The 16,260-nt window shown below is 43.4% G+C and overlaps 2 protein-coding genes across 3 annotated transcripts; both read right to left on the bottom strand.

Annotated features, from left to right (window-relative positions):
- Positions 1 to 151: 151 nt before the first annotated feature.
- LOC147057806 (uncharacterized) lies at positions 152 to 12,901 on the bottom strand. Its single transcript, XM_085910176.1, has 14 exons — positions 12,724 to 12,901; positions 5,808 to 6,007; positions 5,640 to 5,719; positions 5,441 to 5,580; positions 5,184 to 5,367; positions 4,940 to 5,054; positions 3,682 to 4,833; positions 3,018 to 3,284; positions 2,571 to 2,921; positions 2,268 to 2,426; positions 2,007 to 2,180; positions 1,854 to 1,935; positions 1,615 to 1,763; positions 152 to 1,541 (listed from the first exon to the last, which is right to left on the bottom strand). The coding sequence occupies exons 1-14, from the start codon at positions 12,734 to 12,736 to the stop codon at positions 1,275 to 1,277; spliced, it is 3,333 nt and encodes a 1,110-aa protein (XP_085766302.1). The 5' UTR covers positions 12,737 to 12,901; the 3' UTR covers positions 152 to 1,274.
- Positions 12,902 to 13,382: 481 nt separating this feature from the next.
- Positions 13,383 to 15,956, bottom strand: ctu1 (cytosolic thiouridylase subunit 1 homolog (S. pombe)). 2 transcript variants are annotated; one of them, XM_085910960.1, is made up of 4 exons: positions 15,766 to 15,956; positions 14,889 to 15,120; positions 14,620 to 14,828; positions 13,383 to 14,476 (listed from the first exon to the last, which is right to left on the bottom strand). In XM_085910960.1, exons 2-4 carry the CDS (start codon positions 15,113 to 15,115, stop codon positions 13,941 to 13,943), a joined length of 972 nt encoding a protein of 323 aa, XP_085767086.1. In that variant the 5' UTR covers positions 15,116 to 15,120; positions 15,766 to 15,956; the 3' UTR covers positions 13,383 to 13,940. The 2 variants fall into 2 exon arrangements, with proteins under 2 accessions (XP_085767086.1, XP_085767085.1); XM_085910959.1 differs by having other exon boundaries at positions 14,620 to 15,120.
- Between the last annotated feature and the right edge of the window lie 304 nt (positions 15,957 to 16,260).

Genomic DNA, 16,260 nt, shown 5'->3' on the forward strand with positions numbered 1-16,260 from the left:
AAACCGGTAGTCCTTTGCATTAATCAGTTCCTAAGAAGTTCGTACATAGTAGCTTTCACTCTCACACAGAAAGGTTGGTAACTAGCTGCAAGTAGATGCAGATCTCAGTCTTAATACAATCACTCATATTGGACAAAAGATATGACACGACTGCAGATACAAGTTTAATGGTTTGATAATACAATGCCATATAGTGCCCTTGTCGTTCAACGATTCTGACATAGGAACACAGTAGTCCAGCATCACAATCCAACCAATGATCACCATCTTTGTAGGGAGTAGCTATCAAAAACAGTCTTGGGAAGCATCCCAGTGCCTTGCCTAAAATTATAGATTTACAAAATTAATTGTACGGTAATAGAGTGGAGACGCTGGAAATGACTATCAACAGTAATATCTGTGAAAATTTGAGGAAATGAATGGTGAAACTATTTGTTTTCATCAGTGAAAACAAGGAATGATTTGGCAGTGAAACATTTAGAAATACAAGATTTTGCAACTGTGTGCTTTGGCTTTCTACGAACTCAAGACAACTGCAATTACTGTGGAACAATTAGAATTATGATCAAGTCTAAAAAGACGTTACTCTAAAAATATCCTTCTCATGTACTGTACATCAAATACATTTTTTCTAACATGCTGGTATAAACAAATCAAGTCTAAAATGTGTGGCTGATTGAGGAAATCCACAGAGTGAAAAGAAAACATCTTCACACACGCCACAAAACAACCAATTGCTCACTCAACCAACTTCCTGTTGATGTTTCACTTACATGTGTCTATTTTGACACAATAAAAGACAAAAACAAAACATCATCAGCTGGTTGAAAATCAGTTCATCGCACAATAGCGGGTCACCTGCTCCCTGCTTTAATTGTTTGATTTTAACTAAAAAATAAATCCTAAAAAGGACATACTCAACCAGTGAGAATGTTAAAAATGCACATTTTATGATTTCTTCACTCCTCAGTCTTTCATCGCCACCTGACAAGTAAATGAACTATCAAATGTAATGAGAGAAAAGAAAATATTCGGGAAAGTTGAACTCATACGTTAAAACATGCAAACGTTATTTCACCTTTCATTTCCATTGTTATGAAATATTGGGCACAGTTTATAGACCTAATCCCAAGCAGGATAAATATAGTTTAGCCGATGCATACACACGTTTGAAAAAGGGTCACAACTTTACGTTGATTGACATCAGTCTGGACTAGTGCCTTCGATGCTACGGACACTTTTCTGCGTAGTACCACAAGTAGCTGCCTCGCTCCTTAACTAAAAAGCTTCACAAAGCAGCCGTGGCAGTAGGGTTTGTCGTTCTGCTCTTTAAATGTGCCTTTGTTGAGTTGCTTGAGGCAGAAGGCGCAGACAAAGTGTTCCGGGTGGAACTTCTTGGACATAGCTGTGATACAGCGACCCGTGATGGGCTTCTGGCAGCCGGAGCACAGAGAACCGCGGCGCTCGTGGTAGTGGACTTCACAGTAGGGCTGGCCGTCGTGCTCAAAGAAACTTCCATTGACAAACGGCGTGAAACACTCCTGGAGAGAAGGAATTGACAGAAGATGAAGATGTATATTCGAACGGCGCATCTTACCGCCTTCTAGTACACACCCTGCAAACAAAACACTCCGGGTGCCAAAGCGAGTTGAGGGCAGAGATGTAGTTCTCCACGATGGCTCTCGCGCAGCCACCGCATTTTGGTGCAAACATGTCAAAGTAATCCTTCCTGCAGTAAGCCTTGCCATCCTTTTCATGGAAGCCTTGGAAGACGCCAACACAAATGAGATCAAAGATGAGAAAATTCAATTTGGCTATTGCTGACGTCAAATTTCATCAAGAACCCGCTCTACCGTCTGGGTCGAAGAAGCATCCACACTGAGCGCAGAAGAAATGTTCGGGGTGCCACGTTCGATCCAGCGCAGTTACAACTTGCTGTATATGGGACAAAAACAGATTGAGTTCTACTTGCAAGAAAGGTAGAAGGCAGAAAAGCCAAGACGCACATTTAGTATGGGCCCATTGCAGTAGTGGCATCGAGGAGAAAACAGGTTATGGTAGTCTCTCTCACAGTAGGGCTGTCCTTCCCGCTCAAAAAAGTTTCTGGAGCCAATCTCCTCTTGACAGTGCGTGCATACAAAGTGTTCGGGATGCCATGTGCGCCCCATGGCAGTCACCAACTAAACAAAACACAAATGGCAGATGCAAGTAAGTCACGGTGGGATCATTTTTGCTCTCAGCATACGTATAATAGCTGAGCATCTCACCTGCCCCACAATTGGCTTGAAGCAGGCACCACAAACTCCTTTGGCCACTGTCTGCACACCCAGTTTGTTAAGGTCCGACTGCAGGCTCCCAAGCATGTTGTCCAGCTTGTTGACCTGCGTCTGCTGAGCGCCACAAGAAACCCCTTTCCCTTGAGCCATCTGGGGAGGTTGGAATATGGAAAGGGTTGAATTGAAAATACACCTGATACGTTTGCTTCACAAGTTAATGGCAAGCATTTACTGTACTGTAAAAGGTGCAATGGGCAGAAAGGGAAAAAAGAGACAGAGGGTTCAAGCCTGTACCGAGGAGAAGAGTGGGTCATAGTCAGTTTGGCAGCCGACAGATACCAGGACTTTGGGTTCAACTGGTGGTGAAGGGTGGGTTGGACTTTTATGAATAGACATGGGGGGATCTAGTTTGTGGACTGGTGGTTCCTGAGCGGGTGGTGACAGTGGTGCTCGTGAAGCTGTCATTATGTGCTGAGGTGGAGCTGTGTCTTGCGCTTGGCTGTGAGGAGGGGGAGAGGGAGGTGGAGGGGGTGGAGGTAAAGGATGTTTAGGGTCTTCTATGATAGGAGGAGGACGAGGAGCAGGAGGTGACTGAGGCGGGAGGACCCGTCTCTCGGGAGCAGGCGACCCGGGGGAAATTACAATCTAAAGTGGAAGAGAAACAAAAAGGGAAGCACACAAAGAGAAACTGTGGGCACCGAACGTCAATCAACCGTGTCTGTTGAAAAGCCCGCAGCCGACCTTGTCCACCTCGCCGACCGCTCCGTCAGGGCGGAAGCGTTGAGGCTTGGACGTGACAACGAACCCGTCCATCATCCACTCGTCTGGTTGTTTACGTCGACGCTCAGAGCGGGCGATACCGAACTTGCCCTGAAGCTCCTCTATGAGGCGGTCCTGGGAAGAGTTCTTGTTGACAATGACGGGGCCCATTTTCCTGCGCAGGAGACCGTCTCGATACATCGGGTGCACATTGGGGGTCTCCTTAGTGCGCCTTATCACAGATTTGATCTAGACAGGAATGTTGAGCATCTCATCATCAATCCACAGATACCACGGCTCGGAACAGCAAGAGCACATCGACCAGATGAGTCGCATGATGACATTTCTGAGCAGGAATGCAGCGTTCGGGGGGGGAGGTGGGGGCTTAAGAATCATACTCCATGCTGTGGCAAAACCTTACATTCCTCGCATACCCTCTACTAAGCCAAATAACTTAAAGTGAAGCTTTCTGGGTAACACACAGTGAGTAGAACGGCAAAGCAATCCATGTTAAGAGCCTAAAGGGCTTTTCCTTTGCTGTTTAGCAGCAGGCACGAGCTGGTAGCGATCCATCACTCCCAAAAGCAAACAATGTCACACGTGAGAAACACAAGGACATCCTGCATCGAGCAAGCGAGATGCCTACGTGTCCCGAGGCAGACACTCTGTCCATATTGGGTGGCTGCAACAAAGGTAGGTCCAAGGCAGCGTCTGGCGTCCCAGGACACGTGGACGGCGTCATGGAATCGTCCATCCAGCTAGCTTCCGTCAGTGGAGTCACGCTGCCATCTGTGTACAGCCTCTCGGTGTACGGCGTCATGGTGCCATCCAGTCCGTCGTGTAAGGACACGGACAGCTCCTCATCCGCCCAGTCCAGATCTCCGTTGGTGTCGGTACCTCCGTCCACTGATTCATCTGTGATGGTGTTAGCCGTGCAGGTGAACATGTCGGGCTGCACGCTGTTTCTGTCCATGGGCAGGATGAGTTCCTCCGGCACCTCGGGGACTCCTCTGCCAAGATAGTGGGCCTCCGTGTGCAGATGCAGATCCTTCACTTCGGCCGCCGAGTGAATTTGTGCGAAACTCATCTCTAGCAGTTTGTCGAGCGCTTCATTCAGGGAGGGGTCTTCGACAGGCAGCTGATGCAGTGCGGTCTTGGCTGCAGATGCCGGCTGCAACAGATGTCCACTGGAAATTGAAGAACTCGTGATGGTCGTATATGAGAAATTGTTGGTCGGAGAGACAGAGGAGGAGGGTGTGAAGGAGTTATTGGTGAGGGGCGGCGACACAGAGGAAGTACAAGGGAGAAGTGAAGGAGTCTTGGGGATACAGATAGGAGGGGTGAGGTAGTGAAGGGGTGAGGCTGCAGCTGCTAGGGGTGAAATACGCTCCACAGATGGACTAGGTGATTTGGAAGTCTTGTGGTCCAAGACTGTGTTTACTGAAGTCGTCGAGGGAGTAGTGGATGGGCTCGAACTGTTTCTCTGCTGGTTGTTTCTGCCGGAAACGTTGAGGACAAGCAACAAATTGTTTGGCGATGGTGGGACGGCGGAAAGCACATCTGCGACAGAGTCGAGATCACTGGCCGCAGAAAGGGATGATATTGGACTGTGACAAGGGAGACGTTTCAAAGAGGCTCGGTCTACCCCGTCCTCATCTATGTGCAGTTCGAGACCGGCAGGCAAAGAGAACATAGGAGAAGCACAGGCAGATGAGTGGGACAGACTGAGGAAAGGTGAAGCCACTGGGGTGACGAAGGTAGAGACTGGAGGATGAGGAGGGGTGGAAGAAGAGCTGGGCTAGAAACACAGAAATGAGAGTAAGCCAGAAGGCAGGAACAGAGAAACCATCCTGAATATGTTTGGGGGATTTCTTTCTCTCTCTTTTTTTTTTTCAAGATTGCACCTTGAAGTCAGACAAAGAGGCCATCAGCTCATCTAACTCTCTTGTGGCACATGAAGCTGAAATCCGTGCCTGCTGTTGCGAGGGGCTGTCCATATCACTGTGGCGAGGGGAGGGGCTGGAAAATAAAATACATAATGTTTGCCTTTGAACATCAAACTGCTGGTGAAATGCAAAATAACTATTGTCCTAAATAGTTTCTTGCAAGCAGGAAAAAAAACAAAATTGTTGTTAAACTCATCCTAACCTGGTTGAAGGCACTGAGCCCTCCAGCTCATCCAAAAGACTCTCCACTGTGGGCCGGCCCTCATCCTGCCTTGTTCCATTTTTCTTGGGCTCCTCCTGAGGCGGAGGGCTAACTCTTATGTCAGGGGCATTGCCATTCTCATAGTGGGTGATGCTGGTGGATGGTAGGGGTGGGGGTCTCTCTTCTGTCAAAACATAAACATTACTCATTACGTTCTGTGCTAACGGGCCTGACGAAGATGAAACCCTTGAATGCACCTGTAGTGGGGAATGAAGGGGAGCTCTGCTGAACCGCATTAAGCTCCAGAAGTAGTCTGTCAAGCTCAGACAAGTTGCTGCCCAGAGCAGAAGTCATGGCGGATGTTGATGAGTCTGATGACTTTTGTTTGTTTGGAAAGCTGAGGAAGAGCAACAAGTGAAGCAACATAGAGCAACTGATCCAGTGTAGATGGCAAACCTGTAGACGTGGTCTTCTTCAATATGAGACGGAGAGCCACTACTGTCCCTCGACCATGAGGGCTGGGCTGAACCTAAAGACTGCGGCCATTTTAAGGACAGACACAAAGGTGAAATGATTGAGTTATGGCTCAATTGGATTTTTAGATTTTTCTTTTATATCTTGTACCTGCTGAGAAGAGTGGTGGGAGTGGTCTTGCAGGGAACCATTCAGAGCTTCAACTGTGGGCGGAGGAGGGAGTGGAGGAGGAACCGATTGCTCCTGGTGATAATTCCCACTCGGGATAGAGTAGGGGGTCTCATCTGGTAAAAACACTGGTCTCTTTGAAATGTGGGACGTGGTTGATTCCAGGTCAGCCAGTAATGCGTCTGCAAGAAAACGTTTACCAGAGCATTTTATTACCTTTCCTAAACAAAGACATAAATCATGGTGTTTTTTTTGCACGATCACTTATGTGTCTACTGGTAAATATTGCAACTCGTGGCCAGAGCGATTCGCTTTCTAACATCGCCATCATGACTAAACATTCTGACCTTTCCAAAACATCCTCAACATTCTTTGCCCTTCACTATAAATACAACCCTGCGGTCAATGAGTTGCTTACGTCATTCACCACCATTGACGGCCACAGACGTCAAAGATCCATTTTCACTGGGCTGGCAGCGAATGAGTTACCTGTCCTCCAGATAGCCTCCGCTTTGGAGAGAAACCATGTGATTGTTCTGAACAACAAAGCCGAGGTGTTTCTGAACCTTGTCCAGGGATTGTGTCCTGCTACTTAGTGGCCAACAGAATGCAAGTATAAAATAGACTCTTACATCACACAATGTATCCATCCTCTGCCAGCTGCATACTTTGACACTTAAGACACTTAGAACACTTTTGAATCATAAGCAATGGAGGAGATAAAGACAAAAAAAAAAAAAAACAACAACGAATGGATTACAATATACATACAAAGAATATTGATTGGAACCTGAAAATCCACTTGTGATTTTTTCCCCCCATGGATACACAACATGAAAATAAAACATTCTTCAGGAGAGAGAAACTATCCCTGTTTAGAATGTTGTCTCAGTCATTCCACATCTCCCAGTTTGTCCCACTGAGTTCCTACATATCAAGCCATCTATCAGCACACTTTCACAAAAACGAAGTTGAGGTAAAATATTGAATGTCAGGCTCAAACCGACTTCATATTACTGAGGTACAATGACAGACAAGCTACAGATGTCAATGCCAATAGAACATTTAAAAACACAAACAAATACTTCAAATTTCAACTTTTAAAATAGGCACCATAAAAAGATCAGAATCTGTACTCACATTCTTGCTGCACCTGTTGTATGTGCCCATCCACAGCAATGTGTTCTTGTGAAGTAGACAAAGATAGTGAGGGGAACAAGAGCAATGATACACTTCTGCAGGAGGGGAGGGAGGCGTCTGCTCACCAAACTTGCCTGACAGTATCCCTCCAGTCAAAGTAATGAGATTTTTTTTCATCTTCTCATCCAAGATACGAAATGATTTTGACAAATGTGAACTGTATCGTATTTTAAATGGCAATCATTCACCAGATCCAAATCCCAGAAAAGTCATGTTGTGACCAATACTGTTTACATGCATGCTGGCATCCTGCTCAGAGGATACGTGTTGAATTTGTCTGGTTTACCATAAACCACATGGGACTCCTGCCTATTTAAAGCCCAGCGAGTAGCTCATGTCTGTACAAATGAGCTGAAATATCACGGCCCTCTCAAAATAATCTGCACCTGGCGCTGACATGTTGAACAAGGACTCGCTGATGATGACTGTCACTTAAAAGACAAAGCCTCCAGGAAGGAAAAATAGCAATGTTGGCTTGGACAGTGTGATTTATACAAACTGTAAACACTTGCATCGTAGAAAAAAAAAGAAAAAAAATTGACTCAGTGTCAACAAATATTTTTAGTAAGCTGTTCCTAGAAAGGTTTCTCACACTGGCAAAGAAACGCCACTTGCCTGAGGCTTTTGAAAATACTGTGCCACTTTCTGAAACCACATTTTCGACTATGTGGACTCAGCAGTTTCCATTTGCATGAGAAGGATAACCATCAAAGAAACAAGGGAGAAAGCAAAAACACTTCTGCATGATGACCTACAAAAGATCTCAATTGCATTACGTTTGCTTTTTTTCTATGTGTTGTCAAGCAATTTGCATACGTGTTCAGTGAAACACTTAACTCTTGGGTAAAAACTATTTCCTCTTTGAAAGGGAAAGAGTTCCCCTGTAGAGGGCAGTCTCGAGTGTTGCCTCTGAATGACAGCGTATGCTTGTCTGTGTCCCCCAAGTGTGCTTCACAAAGCGATAGAAGCAGTTAGATTGAAAACATGCCCTGGAAGCCAAGCAACAGACTAATCTTTTCCATTCCAAACAGGGACTTGAAGCCAGAGGACAAAGTCCAATTCTGCTTTGACACTATTCTGGCTCAATCATTCATTGTGCAGCCTCTGGAGAAAACATGTCATCTAGAGGTTTATGACTGACAAACATCTATTAAAGCGACTCGGAGCCCGGGAAAGTTCGACGTCTGTGTCCGATCGGGCTAAGCAATTGTCAGTGTGTGGATACAGTACACATTCTTGTGGCAGTGGGGCTTGTCCACTCTTGTCCCTGTACCACCACAGGAGTTTCCGCCGCCCCTACGGTCTTGCTTTTATCAGATGGATGTGAACGTTGATGCAGCATTCCGCACATTCCTTTTATCCGATGTGCTCAGTAGGAGATGTATAATTAGCCCTATCCTATCATTTCCAACCCACACCTGTCTTAACAGGGAAACTATAAGAGGTAAATGTAAACGGATGCAGTCATTCGTGCCAAAAATAATGACCAAAAATAAAATGTCAAATTACAGGATGCGCCCCGCTATCTCGTGCATACTTTGAATTCCAGAATAATGATGATGTTGTCAATACTACAACAGTGTATTTACCCCAGAGCGCACCAAAGAGTAGAGTGTAAGCAGAGCTGTTTAATCCTTTCTATTAACACGTGGGCCATGGGGATGGGTCACCAGGGTGCACAGCTCACCTGTTTATGGACCCGCGATGAAACCCTAGACCAGCAGACTTAGATGATATTTATATAAAACAAGACTGGCAGCAAATGTTAACATGCCAGGAAGGAGGGGGGCTAGTGGAGTCCAGCCTGCCGGTTAATTAATAGATAGACAAGCACAGCACATGTGCCAATACACTAAGTCGCATATAAAATGAGTAACGGAGTACTCTCATTGAGTTGAATACTTAATGGCAGAAAATGAAAGCCCTCCCTGCAGTTGAATAACAAATGTCTCGAGACTGATGTCATTGACAGAGTCCACATTCATATGTCAGGAATGCATATCTGTCGATTGTGTAGGATGTGGCAGGCCCTCAAAGAATGACCACTTTGTTGCATGTGCTAAAAAAAACACAGAACACCCTATTAACGCGTCGTCGTGGTCTAACGGCAAATGCAAAAGCGTTTTTGCTTTTAGCTGGCTTTTACAAGTACACAAAATACACTGTCGGGTATCAGAGCACAAGGCACGACAGAAAACGAAGATGACGACATCATTGGCGGCATTTTCAATATGAAGGATTTCCAAATAGAAATTGAACAATTTTACAGTGTAGATCAGTTTCCTTATTTTTTTTTTTTAATGGTTGTGTTGTACTACAATTAAAACAGCAAGCCGGGTTTTAGTTTGTTAATTTTCTGCACATTTTTTAATCTATTAATACTTTTGTCTGGTTCAAGTTACTTCAGTGACTATTGTGCGATTTTGTTCATTTTGCGAAAGGGTGGCAAAAATGTGTGTATATTGCTGACACAACTATCACCATCCGATGACACAATCCTTGCAAAAACATTTGAAATTAAGGCTATGCAACGTGCACACATTTGTTACATGCTTTTTGCAATTACTGCTTTACAAGCATTCCCCAGTGGTTGTTTTTTTTTTTCTTGCTTTTGCTCACATGGAACATATTGCTGTCATTAGCTGGCCCTGGACTGACTGCTGAAAAAGCTGTCTTTGAATTTTAAGACTATTCTCAGTGTACATTGCACAATGAAATTTGGTTCACAACTCCTAAACCATTAATGCACAAACAATGAGGGCACAAAGAGAGAATATTTAAAAGCAAGCACAACAATAAAACATGGCCACAATATAAAATAGATTTCTGTTCAACAACAGTAAATAGACAAATAGACAGCAAGGTAAGTCTAGCAATACAGTGTAAAGATGCAAAGGGGAGCCAGTTTTTTATGGGCTTTAGCTGTGATGATTTAAGACCCCTTCATTCCATTATTTCCCATCACAAAACAGTCACGCCTCCCAAATACCTGAGTACTTATCATGCTCCTGCAGAGACTTTGCAACGAAACCACTGAGTGACGCATTGCTCTGATTTAAAAAAACAAAAAGTAAAGAACCTGAAAAATCAATGTGACGCCGCCAGTGCAAAAGAGATTACCTGGGTCGAATCTATGAAATCAACATTCCACCTTTACAAACGTCACATTCACTTATTTGCATACTTAATCTGCTGAAATGTAAAGTACAGTGAGGGGCAGTCACCAGCGATCCAATTCGTTTAGAGTATATTGACAGAAAAAAAACAAAAAAACAATTCCGTTAGGACTTAGTACGTCGTTCCGCACGCTTTCCCCCTGGAACAATATAGTACCTCAAAAAATGACTTTATGTGCAAAGTATAAATCGTACAACTAAGAAGATGCGAGAGAGAGCAAAGAAGACCAAAGACGGAAAAATAGAAAGAATTGTGGAGCCCACTGTCAACTCCCAGCGGCGTTTCTAACAGTGGCCTTCAGCGCTGACTCTGCTCATTGTTTTTCTCCTGTTTCCTCAGGATGTGGGGCAGGGTCTGTTGCCTAAGCGATGAGGTCAGCCATGCTGCTCGCTCTTCCCCAGATCCAGAACAGGATGGGTGGGGAGTTCGGGAACGAAAGTGATTTACAGTCACGAGCTTCCGTCTTGTCCGAGCGAACCCGGCGATTTTTACCGGGTTGCAGCCACGATAGGGTGATGATAGCTCGTCGGGTTACACTAACTGTGCTGCCCAATAACTGGGACGCAGAAGCCGCGAAATGACTTTTGAGTATGCTGTTGGGACACACAACATTTAAGAGCATGTCGGCTCAACCGCAAGCGGTCTTTCAACGAGACCTTGTCTGAAACACGATCAGCTGATACACTGGTGTATTGCTGCAGGGTTTTTTGGAATCAAAATAAACTTGTCACAATGCTTAGGTTTATGTATCTGTCATTTCATAATACCACTAAGTTGAAATAACTAAGATAGATGGTCATAATAGTCATGACTTTTCTTCTTGAGTCGTTTCTTTTCTCATAACAAATGTCATGTTTTATAAGTTTAAAAGACACAAGACCATTGCTACTGCTGACATTTGGACAGTGAGTGTGGAATCAACTCTCACTCGCCGCCCAAGTCACAACTGCCTTGTGATTTACTGGCGTCCTATAACTGGTATAAACGGACGCATCCCAGGGGCCAACTCGGAACCCGCTGAACTTCAAAGCGCTCCCGCTAATTCTCAGAGGGAATTCCCTTTCCTATGGAGGTGGAACGAGACCGATCATGTTTCCAAACAGAACATCTAGAAGTTGTTGACAAGTGTGGTTTAAAGGATGTGAAGTCAATACTTGACACTGTTCATGTTTACATATCTATGATGGCCCAGTGAAAAAAATTGATGGGTGATAACACTTAAGAGCATTTACCGTACCGTATTAGATATATTTGAAACAATTCCAAAGGATCAGGGGCTCACGTTTGACAAGATGACATTTGGGGTAACATGCATGAAGTCAAGAGCAGAAATAGGTCATGACCCACAGAGTATTTGACCTTGGAACCTGCATCAGAGTGATGAATTCTTTCTGCAGCCCGCCCCCTCCGCACCGCCTTCAAACTTGGGCTACTTCAGCAAGACTGCAAGCTCCTTTTGACCAACAATCGACCTTTCACACGCCTTCTGGAGGTGTTCACACCACAAGACAAATAAATAAAATAAAATAATTAAGTCAGGCCAACATCACAACACCTGCTTTTCTGCAATGAAAAATCCGTCGCGTGGACAAATCTAGAAGACAGTACCACTTGAAACTGTTTCCTATATCATTGGATGGCACCATAGCAATACTGCTATTGCCCTGAGCACAAAAACAGCAAACAGTTGAGTTTTTAGCTACAATGGAGGTAAAACTAAAAAACAAAATCCACAAGTTTGCAAACAGTTAACCATGTGAGGGCACTGTGCATCCTTATATACACTGTAAACTGGAATTAGTATTAATCACAAGTTTGTTTCATGTGTATCGCTCCTAAATAAACCTGCATTCAAGGGCAAAATTTCCCATGAAGGCATTGTGATTTTTTGCTTATTATGACTGGAGCAGCAGCAATGACAACATCAATTAACAAGCTGTTCCTATTGTGCTGTACAGAATTATCACAGCAGTCATATCATTTATGAACGTTGTATGTCGCTTTACAGAAGCTCGTCATTTCAGTCTCATGTTGAATTTCACCATTTAATCACAACTCATCTTTTTCCTCCTGTCTTTTCTTCTTGTGAATACAAACAAGGGGAGGCCTGTTGGCGTGCCCACCTCTCCACGTACAATCAGCAACTTGTTGAGGCAAAACATTGAACTTTTGGTTATTATCAAAAGAGGAGTAAATTCGGTGGATAAAACACATGCTACGAGTTATTGAAATGGAAATCTGCTGACGTCCCAAGGGAGGGACTTTTAAAATGTAAATGCTAGCGCTAAGATAACACTGATAGAATTGCTGCAAAAACACCAAACGGCGAAAATATGAAAAATGTCCAAATGGGGTAAATGGTGCGTTCAGTGTAAGTTTGCATCAAAATCGGAATGCGTCTCATAGTGAATGGAGAAACTTTTCCTTGTCACGTTGACTCCTCCGCCCTGCTTTCGCCGCTACTTTGGTTTCTCAATCCGGAGCACAACCCTTTCCAATTTAGCATGAAGCTAAAACTCACCCAGATCGTCCATGCTGAGTGTCTGCTTCGACCTGTGTGACTCAATGCTCCACAGTTCCTTCAAACACTTTGAGCCAAGTGTGAGCTTTCCTCTGCAAACTTCACTTCTGATTCTCCCTCCTGGAAGTTGGTCAGGGTCGTTCACGTGAACGCGCCAACTGTGTGCGCGCACGATACGTGTACTTCGATGGAGCCAGAGCGCGCCTGGCACTCAAGGCGCGTGGATTTTGGAGCGACATCTAGTGGCCAAACGACCACGTCGTCTTTTAAGACAGAGGTCACAAACACATAATTCAGTCAAATATGGTAAACCATTGTTCTGACAAGATATAAACAATGCCTGCTATCCAACTATATTTATGCCACATGGGTGCTACTCGGTGAACTAGATGATCGTTTTGTTTTTTAAGGTACATGAGTGTAAATAGTTGAAGAATCACTGTACTACACAATTTTCAAGAAACTTTTTGCAAGGATTCCATCTTGCAGAAACCACTCGTGCAAACTAAATGTGACAGTAATTAGGCAAAAAAAATGGTGAATGGTTTTAAAATCTGAGGATTAACTGTTATTTCTAAGCATAATTATTTTTGTTTGAGACAGCATGACATTTTTAAGGTGCTGGAACTTTCTGCAGGAGATTCACTACTATGAATTGCTCAAGTGTGAACAACTACCAATTTATTGCAAGGAAAATCTGCATCCATCCATTCGTTCATTCTTTTATAACTTTTTTTTATTATTTTAGCAGAGGACTGGTCACCAAATGAAGGGATACATTTTTTTTGCTTAATATCTTGTGAATTATATTGCAGAGCCCCAGTTTGAGAACTCCTATTTCATCAGTATTGTCAGTGCAAAATGAAAGCCTGCTGGCACCATCCAGACTCAAAAAGAGCTACAAAAGACATAATTAAAATATAATTACAAGTGTGAAACCAATAAATAACATCAGAGGTGTAAAGAATATTGACTGCTATAATTATCATTTCAAGTGGTACTCCAACTCCAACCAAGAATGTTAAAAAAAAAAAAGAATACAGTCATGTTATACACATTATAGCACAACATCAATTGATCATGGGTACTAAAAACCACAATAACGAACTTTTAAAAATCCCCCTGGACTTGGTATGATCAATCAAAGGTGGCAGTTAAGTGTGTTAACAATGTTCATTTTCAAAGAAAAGTCATATAATTTCTTGGTGTCATACTTGTCAAATGTCAAGCACTTTCAACTTCCTCTCCTCCTTTTCAGTAAATGGCTCATTGTTGAAAATTTTTTCATGCAAGCGGTGATGTTTTCCAATGCCCAGCTTGGGCAAGCCTCTATTCAGACCCTCCAGAAGCACACAGGCCTTACACAATGTCTGACTGGAGATATAACCACACTTGCTGCAAGTTCCCTGCACAGGCATCTTCACCCCCTCCCGTATAGAAAGATTCTCTCCCGAGTGGATGATGTCAATGATGGAGCTGGAACGTATGCTCTCCAGATCTTTTAAAAAGGTCCTTGCGTAGCCGCGATAAGCATTGGGAGAGTAGATGCATTCCGTGGAGAAATAGTCCAACTTTTTGAAGTAAGCGTACAAAACAATCTCTTTCTCATAAGCGTATTTGAGAGGCTTGCAGCGTGGTACCACCCCGTCGCCTTCGCTGTTGGTGGAGATGGCAGTACATCGCCGCAGACGCGCAATGTCCCCTCGCAAGATATTCATCAGTACCGTTTCGGCTACATCGTCGGCATTGTGACCTGCACAAAACCACAGGCATTAGTCTTCATTGACTTAAATACACTTCATTCCTTCAACATCAGCAAAACGTTATTTATGATTCAAATGTATTATTTATTGAAATATAATTCATTCAAAAAGCAAAACTCTGTCATCAACTTACCTGTGCATATCTTGTCCACTTTCAGCATGACAGCTCCTCTATCCAGCGCCTGTCGTCGGAACACGCCACAGAAGGTGCAGTTATTTTTTAGTCCCACTTGCTTCACTATGGCATCCATAGTCCATCCGTACAGCTCCTCATATGACACAATCTTCAGTGGAAGCTCATACTGTTGCTGATTCCTCTTCACCGTCTCCAAAGAGTCATCTCTGTAACCAGTGATGCCCTCATCCACAGAGAGGAGCATGAGATTCAAGCCGTACGAGTACCTCTCGTTCAGGAGCTTCATCACGTGCGCCAAAACTGTGGAATCTTTGCCACCAGATGCGGCGATCCCAACGGTCTCACCGGGTTGGAATAACTTTGCCGCCACGATGGTTTGATGCACCTCCTCCTCGAAGGCCCAGAAGAAGCACTCCTTACACAGCGAGTGGCCCGTCTTTGGACGTTTCAGCATGGCACGCTTCTCAACACAGTTGCTGCACTGGACAGGCATCTTTGCTGTTGAGACAGTGATGTAATCACATCATTGGGTCTACAATCCTTTTGACAATTTTCCAATAAACCCAATTTTTACTGTTCTATTTTTGTATGTAGCACTATTTTTAATGGTTACATTTATGGACATCAATAACATTTGTAATGTAAACATAGCATTATGATTATTTGAGATTTAATCTAAATTTCTATATATTATAGCTAATGTTACACCGTTCTTTATTTACTTCTACCCAATAGAAGGAAATGCATGTCATATATGGCTTGGTCGACGAGAGCTAACTAAATGGCCACAACGATCATCAGACCTCATGCAAATGGATTTTTACTTTCAGTGTGATGTCCAAAATACATATATTCAAAGGCAACTACGTTGTATGTTTTTCAATTTTATATATCCTCATTAAAAACGGTGATCCAACTCTCCCACGAGCTGTATACAAAACAGTAAGCAGCAACACATTTTATTATCTATTAATTGATAAGGTTTAGGGAGTCCCACTTTGATGTACTACCACTAAAAGCCAAGTCGATTTTGAGTATAAATTGGAAAATTGCTCCCTTTAAATTCTTCTTTAATTCTAGATTCTCACTGGTTAGCAACTACAGCACAAGGGAGTGTAAAAACTCGTGTAAAACGTTTCATACCGTTTTAGCAGAGTCAGGGTTGAGAAAGAATGCCAACGTACGGAAGAACTATAGCACAAACGTGAACTTCTGCAGCTCAACTAAGACGTAGTGGAGAAAATTGAGACATTTGTGAAGCGCATGCTGACTAGCTAACGACGGCTGGTTCCATCGGCTCTTCTTCTTCAGTAAATAACGGGGAGTCACGTTAACTTCCAACAGCGCACCCTGCCGTCAACGCCATGAACTACCTCGCTAACGTTTTGTTATGTAGATTTTGAACATTCACACTAACTGCGCTTTAAAGTGTTTCTGAATAATAATTCGATTTAAAAGCATTGATCATAAAATATAAATGCCATTTTTTAACTTAAGTACAACTTTATAAATAAAGATGAAATACAAATGCATGCTAGCCTATAGTACTCACAAATTAAATACAATTGAACTGTACTTTGAAAAATATACTCTACTTGAATAATTGGGAGTAAAGCTGTACATGAAAAGCAAAAAAAA

Source organism: Syngnathus leptorhynchus, chromosome 4, assembly GCF_054491065.1.
Source record: "Syngnathus leptorhynchus isolate UIUO chromosome 4, UIUO_Slep, whole genome shotgun sequence".
Lineage (NCBI taxonomy): Eukaryota > Metazoa > Chordata > Actinopteri > Syngnathiformes > Syngnathidae > Syngnathus > Syngnathus leptorhynchus.